The following is a 17,658-nucleotide window of genomic DNA, read 5'->3' as shown; positions in this document are numbered from 1 at the left end:
CAAAAAAGTGAGACTTTATCCAAAAAATAAAGCATAAAAAGGTCTGGGGATGTGGCTCAAGTGATAAGAGCACTGCCTACAAGGAATGAGGTTCTGAATGCAAATGTCAGTACCAAACAAAAATAAATTCAAAACAACAAAAGCCCATTACACAAACAAATGCACAAACAGCTTGATTTAGAAATAACCTGTCACTAGAAGGAGTAGTTCTTATAATACTTCCTTGTTTCTATTGTCAGAGGAGGTCTTTAAATTGTGAGAATCTGTAGTGTTAAGGGCCTTTTTGAGTGGAAGAAGCATTGTCAGAGATTTTTAGATTGTTTGTGGTCTTGGAAGGAAAGTTACGAATATTAAGAACTGTATATGGAATGTAACCTAAGGGATATAACTTTATGTCTATGCTCCTATGCATGTATGGTCAAATTGTTTATTGGTCCCTTGCCTAATTCCATCCTCATTTTCCATTACTGCCTGAAAATATTTGTCCCCCTCATTGTACTCCTCATTTTCATCAATTTGTAATTTTTTGACTCAACAGGCTACCTTTTTTCTTCACTTAATGCTATTCCTTTAGGCAGAATTGACTATTCTTGATTTAAGAATGATTTTGTTTTAGTATCAGCCTGTGATCAACTGTTGGGAATGTTTTAAACATGACAAATTTTGAGCCTAAGGCAGGTCCATCTCTATTCCTCTGAAAGAGATCACTACAATAGACAATTTATGGAGAACATTAGTACAGCATGACAGACAACAGGAAGAGAAGTACTAGAAAGTGTTAGTATACTAAAAGACAAGCTTGGTTGAAGTTACCTTGTCACAAGAAAGAAGGATAAGATGATCATTCTCACCTATGTCATAAACCCTTGATTTCTGGATTTAAAATGAAGTAATAGGAGTAATTTTGTATAATATTTAGGCTCTATTAAACTCCAAATTAATTTATTTAAGTTATATTGCTTGAGTACCTCTTATGTGTAACTGTTCTAGGTGGTGGAGTGACATACATAATACAAACCAATGCCTTCTTGCCTTGGTTCATAACTGACCCTCTACTCTACCACTTGAACACACTTAAGATTAATTGGAGATGAAATTTCTAGGATTTGTCTGCCTGGGAGGGCTCTGAACCACGATCTAAAGAATTCAGCATCCTGTATAGCTAGAATTATAGGTATGAGCCACTAATACCCAGCTTCCTGTTTACATTCTAAATAAGTGAAATATTACCATAGAAAGTGATCACCAACATGGGAAAATGTGCAGCAGGATAAGGAGAATGAGTCCTGGACTTACAGATTGCAGTTTTAAATAAAATAATTAAAAAGCTATGATTTAAGCAAAGATCTGAAGAATGTGGGAATGTAAATTGTGCAGATGTCTATTGAACAGCCTTAGACAAAATGAATAGCTAGTACTATGGTCGTAAAATGTGATCATGCTTTTGATATATTAGAGAATAGTACAAAGACCAATGTGGCTACATCAGGGGTGATGGCAGTTGGGTCACAAGAGTTAGTGCAGGGTTTTTAACTTTGATGTTATATGAAACCCATGGAGGGTTTCTGGTAGGAGATGGATGTTATCTTAGCTTATCCTTATGTTTCTCTCATAGGTTTTTATTATAAGCATTTGCAGAGATATAGAAAAGACTAAGTGATATATTTGACTATAACTTCATAACCTAGAATTAAGTTTACTAATACATAGTAATTTTTTATAATGTTAATTTATATTACATTTATTGTGACAGTTTCTCCTTAATATTGAAGTTGATACTGTTTAGAAGAGGGTGCTAGGTGCTGGTGGCTCAGGCCTGTAACCCGTTACTCAGAAGGTTGAGATCTGAGGATCAAGGTTTAAAGCCAGCCCAGGTATATCACAGCAAACAAACTGGATCTTGTCTGATCTTAGGGGAAAAAAAAGCACAATGAAAAAAAATTAGGGAAATTTCTTGCTGGTGGGCCATGCCTGCAAAACATTTGGTATATGATGGGACAGACATGTATACTTCTTCTTGGATGACCAAAGCTGTTTCTATTGATAATTTTCTATGAATTTCATTTTTTCTTTTTCTTTTTCTTTTTTTCTTTTGGTTGGTCATGGTGCCTGAACACTGGGCCTGGGCACAGTCCCTCAGCTCTTCAGCTCAAGGCTAGCGCTCTACCACTCGAGCCACAGCGCCACTTCAGGCTTTTTTTTTTTTTTGTTTATGTGGTGCTGAGGAATTGAACCCAGGGCCTCATGTATGCAAGGCAAGCACTCTACCACTGAGCCACCTTCCCCAGCCCCTTTCTATGAATTTCAAATCATATTGTGAATATCCAACAGGTCATTGGCAGAAAAAAAGGTTTCCTTCCTACTTCGCTTTAAAGTTAAGGACATTATTTTATATAACCATGCTGTCAATTCATACCAAACTAAGTTACTCTCATATAAGAAAACTAGACCATGTTTAGATTTTATAATATTTTACAGTATTAGTTCACAGCTGCTCTGTTCAAATGATGTCTCTAGCTGGGCACAGGTGCCTCATACCTTGTAATCCTAGCTACTCAGAAGGTTGAGATCTGAGGATCTTGGTTTGAATCCAGCCTGGACAAAAAAGTCTGAGAGTCTTGTCCCCAATTAGCCACCAGAAGGCCGAAGTGGATCTGTGGCTCAAGTAGTAGAGTATTAGCATTGAGCCCACAATTTCAGGAACATTCCAGGACACACTCCCCCCCCTTCCCTCTCTTTCCCCCTCTCTCTTCCCCTTCTCTCTCACACACACACACACACACATGCATGCATGCACACACACACGATGATCCAAAATGATAGATAGCATAGGATATTTCAGTCTTTTTAAATTCACAATAGCCCTGCATCCAATTATTGATCTTTTTTAATTTTAATTTTATTTTCTAATAAGTTTTTTATTGTGAAAATACCATACAGAGGGGTTACAGTTACATGAGCAAGGTAATGAGTACATTTCTTATCAAGCATTGTTGCCTCCTCCTTTGTCAATTATTGATCTTGATTTGTTGATGAAACCATTTTCTAGAGGATAGTATCTTTTGGATTATCTAATTACTTTTTCATAGTTGGTTTAATTAAGTATTTTACAAGTTATGTGTATTTCATATTGTATAATATTTAATGTTTATATTTAAATGGTTCAGTAAGTTAATGATAGTCTGATTCTTCATTATGTTATGTTCAATCTCATCAGTAGCAAGATATCTGTATGTTGATACCTTGACACAATATGAATGTCTGCTTTATCATCCACCTTACGTTGAATAATTTAGAATCTATAGATTAACCCTTAAGGGTTTTAACTTGTTGACATAATCAATTTTATCATGCCCTCTATATCTATTAGCTGTATTTATTTAACAAAGAAGAATTGTCCATTGTCAGCTAAAGTCATTTGGTTTCCTTGAAATGCAGTGCTTACTCGAAAGTCAGGATAAGTGCTTTAATTTTCTTCATTTAATGACCAGGTATTGGAATGAAATGGTTTTGTAGAAGCAACCTTTAATCCCAACTTGAGTAGTGAGAGGGAGGGGTGGGACAGATGAGGAAGGCAGGAGAATAAGAATGAGAATGAACGAGAATGCAAGTTTGTTGAGCACCTGTATATATTTGTGTTGACAAGTTTTCAAAGGATCTATCTGATTATGGTAGCAGTGTATGCTGATGATATTACGAATACATTTTTTTGGGGGGGGTCTGGTCGTGGGGCCTGAACTCTGGGCCTGGGCGCTGTCTCTCAGCTCTTCAGCTCAAGGCTAGCGCTCTACCACTTGAGCCACAGTGCCACTTCCGGCTTTTTTCTTTTTGCTTATGTGGTGCTGAGGAATCGAACCCAGGGCCTCATGCATGCAAGGCAAGCACTCTACCACTGAGCCACCTTCCCAGCCCGTATGAATACATTTTGAAGGTATTCCCAGTATTTGCTTGTGGGTCAAATAGAGAATATGAGAAAGTTGAGTTAAGGAATATTTTGAAGGTTTTTGGATTGATAACTAAAATGATGGTGTCATTATCAACTGAGATGGGAAGACTTTCAGGTGCAGTAGATTCTGATGTTGGAGGCAGCAATCTATAATTCAGTTGTGATTATGTTATGTTTGATATATCTGTTAGGTATCCAAGTATAAATAACTGATATATAAGTCTGGTAACTAGATCTGAGTAAATAGCTGGATGTATGAATCTGGTGTTTTAGAACAAACATCTAGACTACAAATAGAAATGTATCTTATCAAGAGCATATAAATACTACTGAAAGTTGTGATGCAGAAGAAACTACCACGTATTTGTAATAGGGAGATTAAGAGAACCAGTGATGGATCTCTGAGATATATCAGTATTAACAGGGTAGTGCAGAAGAAGCAGAACCAGGAATAAAGAGAAGAGAAGAACTGGATGTGGTAGCTGTGCCATTAGTCCTAGCACTGCTGGGCCAGGAGAATCATGAGTTTGAGGCCAGTGAAGCCTTGTCTCAGAAAATAGGGGGAAAAAAAGGTGGAGAAGGAACAACATGTAAAGTAAGAGTCAAGCAGAATGTGGCATTTTAGAAGCTAAATGGAGGAAGAAAAGATCAACTTTGTCAGATGTTTTGATATTATTTATTTTTGTGCCAGTGTTAGGGATTTATCTCAGAGATTTGCATTCACATTCAGCTTTTTTGCTCATAGCTGGACTTGTACTGCTTGACATGCCTCCAGACCAGCATTATGTAAGTTAGTGAGATATATACCCTCAGACTTTTTCTGTCTGTGCTAACTTCAAACTGAGATCCTTAGATCTCAGTTCCCTTGGTACCTAGTATATACAAGAACTGCTTGTGCTCTGCTTGACCTATCATTTAAGTCTGAAACTTGATGAATGCACTTATGTTAAAAGAAGACCAAAACTGATTGTTTTAGTAAAATTTATTATATTTAACAGAATAGAAATAGTGGAATTGGAGACAGGGAGAATCAACAACTCTGTTGCAGACAAATGGGTTGGTAAATGGTAGGTGAAGTGAACTCAAGGAAGTAAGTCCTTTTTGTAATACTGGGAGAGAGAACAGATTTGTATGCTGCTAGGAATGATTGAGCAGAAAGAGTGAAACTGGTTATAGTAGGAGAGAAAGGAAAGAATTAGAAAATAGCATGGGATTCAGTGCTATAATAGATGGACTGACTCTAGGAGCAGAGACTTCAACTGTAATAGCTATGAAGGTAGCATATGTAGGTGCAGTTAAGTATGGTTGTTAAGTGTGATTGTGGGCATTTGGAGAAGCTCAGCAGTCACTATTTTTTTCACAGAATTTCAAATTGAAATTATCATCTGAGAAAAGAGGGGATGAGACATTTAAGAAAGTGTTGACTATAGTGGAAGAGACAACTAGAATATTAGTCGTACACTTGTGGTTGCTTTTGGTAATAGTAAAGTTTTGGATATAGAACGAATGACTAGGATAGTGTCAAGGAGAAGATTTTTGAAAGAAAGGAGTTCGAGGAACTGAAAGGCCTGTATGTGTATGAAGATCTCCAAAATTTAAGAAAGGTATATGTTGGTCATGGTGCTATGTACTTGTAGCCCCAGCTTCTTGGGAGGTAGTTGTATTTAGGAGGTGAATACTAGCCTATAAAACATAGGTAGGAAAACCCTATTTCAGAGAGAGGGGTAGGGGGAAGAAAGAAGAGCGGGGGGAGAGAGAGCAGAGAGAGAGTAGGATCCAAAGGAGGTTGATAGTGAGTCTGAAGTTAATTGCAAGTCAGAAATGAAAGGCAAGCCAGGCAGCGGTGGCTCACGCCTGTAATCCTAGTTACTCAGCAGGCTGAGATCTGACAATTGCAGTTCAAAGCCAGCCTGGTCAAGAAGGTCTGTGAGACTTTTATCTCCAGTTAACCACAGAAAGCCAGAATTGGATCTGTGGCACAAAGTGGTAGAGCACTAGATTTGAGTAGAAAAGCTTGAACAGTGCCCAGGTCCTGATTTCAAGTGCCATAACTGACAAAAAAAGTGAATAAATGCCCCCTTCAAAATAGTCTAGTTTATAGAGCTTCCTATTTTTGTTGATAATCCCCATCCCAGTTGTGGAAAGAGCTTTTAAGACAGGTTTTGTTTTTAGTGTTGAGCAAAATAACAGTGTTTGAGTTTTGTTTGCATTTGACCACTTAGATATTTCTGATTTTTTTTCTCATGGACTCCAAACAGTTTAAAACTTAGCTTTAATGTTGATAGCATTCAAAGATCCTTGTTTTTCTGTAAGGCCCTCGTGGCTAGACTAGAATTTGCCTCAATATTCTGTAGTTTAAAATATTGATTTAACCAGAAGCTGGTAGCTCATGCCTGTAATTTTAGCTTCTCAGGCTGAGATAGGACGATCACTGTTCAAAGCCAGTCTAGGCAAGAAAGTCTATGAGGCACTTATTTCAGATAAACTACCACAAAGTTGGAAGTAGAGCTATGGTCCAAGTGGTGCAGCACTACCCTTGAGCAAAAGGCTCAAGGACAGTGCCCAGGCCTGAGTTCAGGACAAAATTTTTTTAAAAATAAATACAAAAGAAAGAAAATGTCTGGAGCTGGGAATGTGGCTTAGTAGTAGAGTGTTTGGCTAGCATGCCTGAAGTCCTGGGTTCAATTCCTCAGTACAACATACACAGAAAAAGCCAGAAGTGGTGCTGTGGCTCAAGTGGTAGAATGCTAGCCTTGAGCAAAAGAATCTCAGGGACAGTGCCTAGGCCCTGAGTGCAAACCCCAGGGCTGGCAAAAAAATGTCTATTTAGCTATCTGAATGTGTATAGACACTTATTTAAAAGGGGAAATTAGTGTACACGTAGATATATGTAGCATGAAATCCAAGAAATAAAGGTATAAGGAAAAAGTACAAAGCAAAGTCATAGTTTTTGTATTTCCACATTTATCCTTTCACTTCTATTTGCATGTTCACTGAGAGCTACTTGAAAACCGAGTGAAGAAATTACACATATACAAATATAGACAAACATGAATATTGAAATTAACTCCAATATTAATGTGCTTTTAAAAGTTGTCTATAACACTAACCCTCTATACATTCCTTATATAACAATAAAAAATAAGTTTTTTAAAGGTATCTTTCCAGAATTGATTTCTTTGTGATCATCAGATTTTTCAATGTTGAAAGGAATGCTGACATAACCATTTTTATCCTGAATTCAGATGTTTAATAGATTTAATTTTGATAAGAACATTTAACTATATGCTTGAATTATTAGATATAATTGTTCTTACTTATTGGAGGCAAGGATATGATTTAAATTGTTGTTACTCTAAGTAGAAATTATTCTTTTGTTTTTTAAGGAACCAAGTGGTGAGACTCCATCATCTTTATACAGAGTTGCAGCTGTACTTCTACAATTTAATCTTATTGATTTAGATGATCTTTACGTACATGTAAGTCAATTCAACTGGGCTGCAAAGAGTATTTGGTTGTCCATACCAGGGGAGGGAAGAGGAGTAGGTAACAATATAATATTCCATGATTGATTCCAGGTGCTCAGTTCTTAGTTTATGAAGACATAATTGCACTATTAATTCCTCTTTACTTTGTAAAGTGAGTTAATTCCTTGGCCAGTTGAAGATTTAACGGTGAATTAAAAAGTTTGAGTTGCTTTAATCAGCAGCACGGCATGTCTTAATGGAGACAATCCAAATTTAACATTGTTGTTTTAGGCTTCTTAGGGTGTGTGTGTGTGTGTGTGTGTGTGTGTGTGTGTGTGTGTGTGTGTGTGTGTGTGTGTGTGTGTGTGTGTGTGGTGTGTGGTGTGTGTGTGTGGTGTGTGTGTGTGTGTGTGTGGAGACAATCCAAATTTAACATTGTTGTTTTAGGCTTCTTAGGGTGTGTGTGTGTGTGTGTGTGTGTGTGTGTGTGTGTGTGTGTGTGTGTGTGTGTGGAGACAATCCAAATTTAACATTGTTGTTTTAGGCTTCTTAGGGTGTGTGTGTGTGTGTGTGTGTGTGTGTGTGTGTGTGTGTGTGTGTGTGTGGTGTGTGTGTGTGTGTGTGTGTGGAGACAATCCAAATTTAACATTGTTGTTTTAGGCTTCTTAGGGTGTGTGTGTGTGTGTGTGTGTGTGTGTGTGTGTGTGTGTGTGTGTAGACAATCCAAATTTAACATTGTTGTTTTAGGCTTCTTAGGGTGTGTGTGTGTGTGTGTGTGTGTGTGTGTGTGTGTGTGTGTGTGCATGCGTGGTCCTGAGCACTGTCTTTTTGTGTGGGGCTTAAAGTCAGGGCCTGAGTACTGTCCCTGAACTCTTTTGCTCAAGGCTAGTTCTCTACCACTTTGAGCCACAGTGCCACTTCTGGTTTCTGCAGGTTAATTGGAGGTGAGTCTCACAGACCTTCCTGCCCGGGTTGGCTTTGAACCATGATCCTCACACCTCAGGCTCCTGAGTAGCTAAGATTACAGGTGCATGAGCCACCAGTGCCAGGCTAGATTATCCATTTCTATTAGATAGAAACATTTATCTTGTAGTTCACTATTGCTTCCAGCAGAAATTATTAATAGTGTTTTGACTGTAATTTTCCTTGTGTCAGGGTTATTACATAAAATGTTTACAGTAACTGTCACAGACACACTCAAAAGGGAACTGTATTGAGATACTTGAGTCTTCCTCACAGTGGAGGGTGGAGTATACACGTGTTAGTTTCCCGTTCGTAAAAATGTAGATATTTCATTTTTAGCTTAATTTAGAATAAAGGATAAAAAAGTTACAGGTTTTTTTTCTTCTTTTTGGCCAGTCCTGGGGTTTGAACTCAGGGCCCTGGGCACTGTTTTCAAGCTTCTTTTGCTCAAGGATAGCACTCTACCACTTGAGCCATAGTACCACTTCTGGCCTTTTCTGTGTATGTAGTACTGAGGAATTGAACCTAGGGCTTCATGCATGCTAGGCAAGCACTTTACCACTAAGCCACATTCCCAGCTCCAACTTGACATTTTTTTGTTTGGAAGGTTCACATCTACCAATTTAAATTTAATCCATGTGCAGTACTTCAATTTGGAATTTGGCTGTAATTTCAAGGAAAAATACATGGTTTGGGGTTTGGATTAGTGTGTGTGTGTGTGTGTGTGTGTGTGTGTGTGTGTGTGTGTGTGTGTGTGATTGAGCACAGGGCCTTGCAACTAACTAGGCATGTAGTCTACCTCTGAGTGACATTTCTAGTGTTTTCAATAGAACACGTAAATATTTTCTTGGGTAAATTTATGAATTCAGTGGTAAACATTATTGTTATATTATTTCAGGATCTTTAACATAAAGAGCATACAAAATTTTGCTACCTGATTTAAAAATATTTCCAAAGTCTTAATACTACCAATAGTTGTGACATTTATTTATTTATTTATTTAAAATTTTTATTTTTTGTGAACATACTGTACAGAGGGGTTACAATTACATGGGCAAGATAATGAGTACATTTCTTATCAAGCATTGCAGCCTCCTCCTTTGTTTACCCTTCACATCCCTTCCCAGCCTCCCCCCCCGTGACATTTATTTAGAAGGAAAATCATAGTCACAAATGGACTAGACTTATATCAGTTGAAAATAGCTTTTGATTTTTGAATAAGAAAGTTTATTAGCTTCTAATAAAAGTTTAATCAATCTCTTTTAGCTTCTTCCAGCTGATAGTTGCATTATGGATGAACATAAACGAGAAATTGTGGAAGCTAAGCAAATTGTTAGAAAACTTAACATGGTTGTATTGTCTTCTGAAAAAATGGATGAGAGAGAAAAAGAAAAGGAGAAAGATGACGACAAAGTAGAGAAGGTACATCATTCCTATAAAATTAACATTATGATTGTGAAATTTAACTTCTAATAGTCACCTTACAGAAACATAGTTGTAAAATTTTGGTTGTTTTAATGATCACAAACAAGGGTAGATACTAAAGCTACCAGCACACCTATGTTTATTGCAGCATTATTTACCATAGCTAAGATATGGAACCAACCCAGATGCCCCTCAGTAGATGAATGGATCAAGAAAACGATACACACACACACACACACACACACACACACACACACACACACACAAAATGAATGGATCAAGAAAACGAGAGAGAGAGAGAGAGAGAGAGAGAGAGAGACACACACACACACACACACACGCGTGCGCGCGCGCGCACACACACACACACACACACACACACACACACACACACACACTGGATTCTATGCCTCCATCAGAAAGAATGGATCAAGAAAATGACACACACACACAGGATTCTATGCCTCCATCAGAAAAAATGTTATCACCCCATTTGTTAGGAAATGGAAAGACTTGGAAAAAATTATATTAAGTGATGTAAGCCAGGCCCAAAGAAACATAGGTCCCATGGTTTCTCTTTATTTGCAATAACTAGTATATGTCTAGGACAAGCAGAAAAGGTAAAAAGCTATGTATATATGACCATATAAATTGAAGCTAAGTGAAATGAACCCCAAGATGGGCATAAGTGGCATTTTCTTTCTTGCTATTGTTTTTAATGTACTTATTATGTACTGTGTGATTTTTTTTTTTGTTTCTTTTGTATGTTCTTTACCCATGGTATAATCCCTGCTTTCACTGTATTTGATGTCTGTGCCCTGCATCTTGTATACACACTTCTATAATTTGGGGAAGGGAAGGGAAAAAACAAAATGCTTAAATAAGGATACATGTTGACCCATTGTAACAATGAGATGTACAAGACACTATCTTGAAAACGAACTTTACAACTTGTGGTAGGGAGGGAGGGAAGAGTTGGATGGTAGGGGAAAAACAAAGGAGGAGGTAACAATGCTCAGTAGGAAATGTACTCATTACCTTACTCATGTAACTGTAACCCCTCTGTACACTATTTTTACAATAAAGAAATGTATTTAATTTTTTTGATTGTTTTAAAACCTGGTTTTGGAAATACTCATTTTACAAAAGTGACCTTTTTTTTTTTCTTTTGAGTGCCACCTTCCTGAAAGAAACAATATTTTTGTGTATGTTTCACAATGTATTATAAGAAAAATTGCAGTATTTATCGATTGTATTTTTTTGGGGGGGGGGGGCGGCTGTCGTGGCGCCTGTACTCTGGGCCTGGGTGCTGTCCCTCAGCTCTTTAGCTCAAGGCTAGCGCTCTACCACTTCATCCACAGTGCCACTTCTGGCTTTTTTCTTTTTGTTTATGTGGTGCTGAGGAATCGAACCCAGGGCTTCAGGCATGCAAGGCAAGCCTCTACCACTGAGCCATCTTCCAGTCCCTCGATTGTATTTTTGTTCTGTGTAATTCCAAAGGGATTTGCAAACATTAATGAATTTGTGAAGGTGAATTGATTTTAGTTCCTTTTGATACAGTATAACATTAAGCATTAAGTAACTATTAAGTAACTTTAATACACTAAGTAATTTTATTCATAAACTCTATTGCCTTTGTATGCTAAATGAAAACACAGATCCATTGTTTTTCTTCAGGAGATAAAAGGATAAAGGCTTTCTAGTTTCCTAGGAATGAGAACTATTCTTGTTGTATATAGCTGAACAATAGTTCAGCTCAGTCTTTTAAGAGAAAAAGTATTTATTGTTCTTGATGTCTATATCCTAATTATTTTTGTTTTTACTTTGTTTATTTTTAGCCACCTGACAACCAAAAACTTGGTTTACTAGAAGCCTTGTTAATGATTGGTGACTGGCAGCATGCACAGAATATTATGGATCAGTTGCCTCCATACTATGCAGCTTCACATAAACAAATAGCTTTGGCTATTTGCAAGCTCATTCACATAACTGTTGAGCCTCTCTATAGAAGGTATGTTACTGTGTATGGCACTAATGATTGAGGTAGGAATGGTTTAGAATGACTAAAAAAAATCTGTATTTACCTTGTTTTCTCAAACAAAGCACATTTGACATATTTTTTTCTCAAGATAACTGTTTATAAGGTATATTAGTTTTATGTATATTAGTGAGTTCTAATGTCTAGTTGTTTAAAAATGTGTTGCAGTATAGTATGAAGCTATAGATTTAATGAAGATGCATTCCACTCAAACTGACAAGTTGAATTAAAATCCCTTTGGACAACTACTTAAAGATAATAAAAAAAAATAAAAACTGTAGTTCTGGGAACTTGATACTTCAAGATATACTCACTTTAATTCAATCTCTTATTTATTATGTAGTATCCCATTTGTTATTAATTAGTGAGACACCAATTAGTAAACATGCCTAACCCTAACCCTAAAGTATACAGTTATTATCATTAACCTATGGGGTATAAGGTTACTATTATAATAAACATAGGTTGAAGGAGTGTGACAGAGCAGGTAAATCTGACCAAGGCACATTATATTTATATACCGCATGTCAAAAAGAAACACCCTGATAGTGTATGTTAATTTCAATAAAATTTTGGGAAAATAAAATTAAAATTGAAAAAAGAGCAACTACAGGTTTGACTTGTTGGTTGTATTTTCTACATTGAGAGTTAAAATTCTATTCTTTTTTTTTTTTAAATTTGCCTCTTTTTTCGGAAGGTAGAGAATTTTGCCTAATGGAATATTCATTCCTCTGTCCTAGGTTGAGTGACTGGTTGAGGACATTGCTACTATGCATACCTTCTAACCTGACATACATGCTGTTGTTAAAGTAATTACCAGTATAGCCTGTCTCATTTTCTGTCCCTACTGTGTCAAGTAGTCCTCTGGCTCTCAGCCTACTTGCAGTATACTTAGGAGTAGTATTGGCAGCAGTTCTGTCTTCAGTTTCACAGATCATAGCCTGCCTTGTGACTTGTGCATAGCGACTGGCAGCTGCATTCAGTGCCACTTGGGCTGTAGACTGCGAAGGCTTCTTTTCAGAGAATGATGCCCGTGATTTCATAGCCTGTCACCTGCTCAGCAGGTGAGAACTCTGGCCATGTGGTACTTTTTAGTATGACACCTTTGATTGTTCAGCTTACTTTTCCTACTACCATTTCCTACATACTCAGTGTAGGTAGGGAACCCAGATAGAGTAATAAATGTTTTTTATTCACTTAAGTCAGTGTTGTTACAGCCATATTCTTATGTCTCATCTTCCAATATACCTGAGGCCCATTCCTTATTCCACATTCCCAGATCCAAATTCTTGAAACTAGCTATATGATATAATTAAATGCTGATATTTACATTTCCCTGGTTTCCTTTTCTTGTTAATTTGAAGCATTGTTCTTTGAGCTCTGATTTTATTCTGTATTAAATATTGTTTTTGTTTTTCTATTAGTTGGGAGTTGGAGTTATTTGATATAAGGAATGATTAAAATACAGAAGGCAAATGTGAACAAGAAAATATTTATTTACTGATTTGTGTTAACTTGAAGGATACAATATAGTATGTGTGTATATATGTTTATAAATTTGAATTCTTTTTATAGAGTTGGTGTTCCTAAAGGTGCTAAAGGCTCACCTGTTGATGCTTTGCAAAATAAGAGAGCACCAAAGCAAGCAGAGAGCTATGAAGATTTGAGGAGAGATGTATTCAATATGTTCTGTTACCTTGGTCCTCACCTTTCTCATGATCCCATTTTATTTGCAAAAGTGGTGCGCATAGGCAAGTCATTTATGAAGGAGGTTAGTAAGATGTTTCTTCATGGAAAAAAGTAAATTTTGAAATGAAAAGACTGAGAGTATATTTGTACTTAGTAGTATTTTTAGGAACAAGTAAAAAAGTGAGCCCAAATTAACAAAAGCTATGTTGAGTAAGGTTTGTGGAAAGTTCATTTTGTATGTGTATGTGTGTGTGTGCCCATGTGTGCGTGTGTGCGCGCGCGTGCGAGCGCTTTTATGTACATGTCCCTCTTATTTTTTTTGTTCCTTGATGTTCTAATCAGCCTTTGGTAGGAAGATTTCTTACTGCCCTTCTAAATGCCTTTGTCTTCTTTCTCATTTCATTTTAAAATTTTCCTGCTTTATAATTTTAGAGACAAAAGGATACTAAAAACTCATAAGGACAGCTTAGAAACAGATTTTATTTCAATGAGAAGATATATTTGTATGTGCAGCTTTATTAGTTTTATTGTATTATAGTATTCTAGGGAAGGAATAGCTTAAGTGCTTTAAACTCTTTACATATTAAACTAAAAAACTCTAGTTTTTTCAATTATGGAATACCTTAATATATATTCTGATATATGACACCAGAATTACAAATTCATTATGACCAGACAAAATGGAACAATTCTTTAGCTGTGTTTCTGTCAGTCTATTCTTCTGTACCTAATTCCTTATTTATTCATAGAATGCATATTGACTTGTTTCTCTGAAAGAAAACTATATCTTCCCTCCCTCCCTCCCTCCTTCTCTAATTCCTTCCTCTTCCTCCTTCCTTTCATCCCTGTCTTCCTCCCTCCCTCCCTCTCTCCTTCATTCCATCCATTCATTCATCTATCCTTGTTTTAGGGCTTGAACTGAGAGCCTAGGTACTGTTAACACTCTACCACTTAGAGCTATAGCTCCATTTCTGATTTTTAAGTGATTATTGGAAATAAGAATCTCATAGCCTTTCCTTCCCAGGTTGGCTTTCAACTGTGATCCTCAGATCTCAGCCTCCTCAGTAGCTAGGATTACAGGCATGAGCCACCAGTGCCTGCCTCCATGCCCTTTCAATTTTCAGTTAGAAAAAGAAAATATAGGGCTGGGAAGGTGACTCAGTGGTAGAGCGCTTGCCTTGCATGCCTGAGGCCCTGGGTTCCATTCCTCAGCACCACATAAGCAAAAAAGAAAAAAAGCCGGAAGTGGCGCTGTGGCTCAAGTGGTAGAGTGCTAGCCTTGAGCTGAAGAGCTGAGGGACAGCGCCCAGGCCCAGAGTTCAGGCCTCATGACCGGACCCCTCCCCCCCTGCAAAAAAAAGAAAATATATGCATTTTTCTTTTTATATGCATTTTTTCATAGAGTTAATAAGATGTTTCCTAAATTAGTGTTAGGTGAAAATGTAGCAAGGGAGTTAGCCTTCCCTGTTATGATACCATGCATTACAATACTGAAGCCTGAAAGTACATACGTACTGAAAATACCCTATACGATTATCTATCAAGAAAGTAAGATACTTATTAGCTTCATATTAACTTTTGCCCTTCTTCAACTTGATATTGAAATATATCCCTTCCATAAGTCTTGTTTTTAGGTGCCAATGCTTTGGCTTGTCCACATTATTCTAACACTCAACCCATGTGTATGTGTGTGGGGGTGTATGCACGTGTGTGTTTGTGTTTGCATAAAACTTTATATATGTAACAATTTATTATCACTCTATTTTATTTTAAATGACTAGACATTGCCAAGCACATCACTTTAAGGGCCCATCTGCAAATCGCTGGTATAATATAAACCCATTTTTTCCAGTCCCATTTAACAATTGTTTTGTCTTTGTCAGAAATGCTGTTAATATTTTGGGTTTAATTTTTTAGGAATTATTTTGGTAGTGAATTAAAACATTTAAACATTGTTCAATATTTTTGTTGTATTAATGTTTAATTTTACTTATTCTGTAGAGGAAATCTGGCTGAAAAAATGCAAATGCCTTATAACTAAATGATTGTGCTAGATGCAGGTTTTTTTTTTTTTTGCCAGTCCTGAGGATTGAACTCAGGGCTTGGGCACTATCCCTGAGCTTCCTTTTGCTCAAGGCTAGCACTCTACCACTTGAGCCACAGTGCCACTTCCGGCCTTTTCTGTTTATGTGGTACTGAGGAATCAAACTCAGGGCTTCATGAATGCTAGGCAAGCACTCTACCACTAAGCCACATTCCCAGCCTTGGTCGTGGTTTTATAATATTTAATAATAAAAACGTAGATCATATTTAGGATGCTTTGATTTAAATGATCTTGAAAATGAGAAATGAATTGGATTGTAAAAGTAGTACTTAATGTTCATGGATGTGAAGAATGGTTTAGAGTTTAGAATTGTTAAATTTTAAAATGTTGATTGCTATTAGGTTATATTTAAAATCTGCATGTGTGTTTCATGTAAAAAACAATAAAAGTTAAATAATTAAATATAAAAGTTAATTTTTTCTAATCAAGACACTAAATTGATAGCATAATTTCAAACTTTGTGCATTCAATTAATTTTTGAAATTTCAGTTTCAGTCTGAAGGAACCAAACAAGAAGATAAAGACAAAACGGTAAGAGACTGGTAAAAAATCTAATGTGTCAAATATTTGTCTGGAAGTGCAGCATACTCCAAATTTTAGTATGAGGAAGACTTAATCATTTGTTTAAATAATGAATTTATATTTTAAATGCTAAATATAGCTTTTATAGCTTTTAGTAACTCACACTGTTGTTTTTTAAGATTAATATTGTATGTTGAAGATTAACATGCTGAGAAAGTATCAACAATACCCTTCCTTTCCTCATGCCATGCTATCTTGGGTGGAGAAAAGTGTAGGAAACTGTTATGAGATCTAGAAATGGTCATTTCTCTTAAGATTATCATAATTTTGAAGGTAATGTGGATCTCTTATTGAAATAATTTTTTTCTCTTTCTCAGGAAGTTATCCTTAGCTGTTTGCTTAGTATTACTGATCAGGTACTACTTCCATCTCTTTCTTTGATGGACTGCAATGCTTGTATGTCTGAGGAACTGTGGGGAATGTTTAAAACATTTCCCTATCAACATAGGTAAATAATTGTTTCATATTTTTAACAACAAGAATTCTAGTGTATTAGACTTTAGTATTTGACTTTTCCTAATTCTTCGTTTCATCATCTTTTTAAAGATACCGTCTGTATGGCCAGTGGAAGAATGAAACCTATAATGGTCATCCACTTTTAGTAAAAGTTAAAGCTCAAACAATAGACAGAGCTAAATATATCATGAAGTAAGTTTAAATTAATTTTTCTTCATATTCTAAGTTACATCTGGCTCTAATTTATTTTACAGTTTTAAGGAAGTGCATAATTATTTGCTGAAGGTAAAGCTGATTCTATGCTGCATATAAAATGGCTGTCAATTTTTGTTCTAACACATTTTAACTTGTAAGATAGTGTATAAAAGCTAATAAACATCCTGTTAAATGCATCACATTATAGGATACTGCAGGATACTATATCCTGTTGCTATTCTTTAACTTGCATAATACAGTTACTTTGCATAATGCAGTCAAAGTTTTAGGCATTTCCTTCCCAGAAAGTTACCATAATAGAATTATGAAGAACTTCTACTGGGAACCAGATTTTGAGAAATCTCTACGTTTTATTGGTTTGCTTTAACATTTGTAACATTGCAATATAAAAATGATATTGGTTCTACTTCCTGGTGAACTATTTGAAGTTGAAATGTAAAAATTGTGTATCCAGTTTAGTATCATTTTAGAGACTAAAGATACTTGTTATATTTCACAATTTTAATGAGACTATCATCAATTGTCGTTTCTTTGATAAAATTCATTTATATTCTTATAAGTCATGCAATCTCTAGTGTTGCTAGATTTAATAGTATGCAATGATATCGTCTTTGCCTGGTGATATTGTCTCTGGTTACAGTCTTTGGGAAAGTAGACATGTGTATTATCACAATTTTGTTTAATAGTTGCTGTTATAATGAGGTATAAAATACTATAGAAAGATAAGAGAATTATCTAATCTAGTTATTACAGGAAAAAGTTATTATAAAGT

The 17,658-nt window shown here is 36.1% G+C and overlaps 1 protein-coding gene across 4 annotated transcripts in view; it reads left to right on the top strand.

Annotated features, from left to right (window-relative positions):
• Thoc2 (THO complex 2) overlaps positions 1-17,658 on the top strand; it is a 120,905-nt gene that overhangs the window by 49,335 nt on the left and 53,912 nt on the right. For all 4 annotated transcript variants that reach the window (XM_042682466.1, XM_042682469.1, XM_042682467.1 and 1 more), the window contains exons 9-15: positions 7,333-7,425; positions 9,643-9,798; positions 11,640-11,812; positions 13,415-13,610; positions 16,122-16,163; positions 16,532-16,662; positions 16,761-16,862. In XM_042682466.1, coding sequence (XP_042538400.1) covers positions 7,333-7,425; positions 9,643-9,798; positions 11,640-11,812; positions 13,415-13,610; positions 16,122-16,163; positions 16,532-16,662; positions 16,761-16,862 — 893 coding nt within the window. The remainder of the gene's footprint in view (positions 1-7,332; positions 7,426-9,642; positions 9,799-11,639; positions 11,813-13,414; positions 13,611-16,121; positions 16,164-16,531; positions 16,663-16,760; positions 16,863-17,658) is intronic.

The sequence above is a fragment of the Dipodomys spectabilis genome, unplaced genomic scaffold (genome assembly GCF_019054845.1).
Source record: "Dipodomys spectabilis isolate Male_0828 unplaced genomic scaffold, ASM1905484v1 ptg000071l, whole genome shotgun sequence".
Lineage (NCBI taxonomy): Eukaryota > Metazoa > Chordata > Mammalia > Rodentia > Heteromyidae > Dipodomys > Dipodomys spectabilis.
Note: the sequence above shows the minus strand (reverse complement) of the source record. Positions and strands in the feature narration are given on the sequence as shown.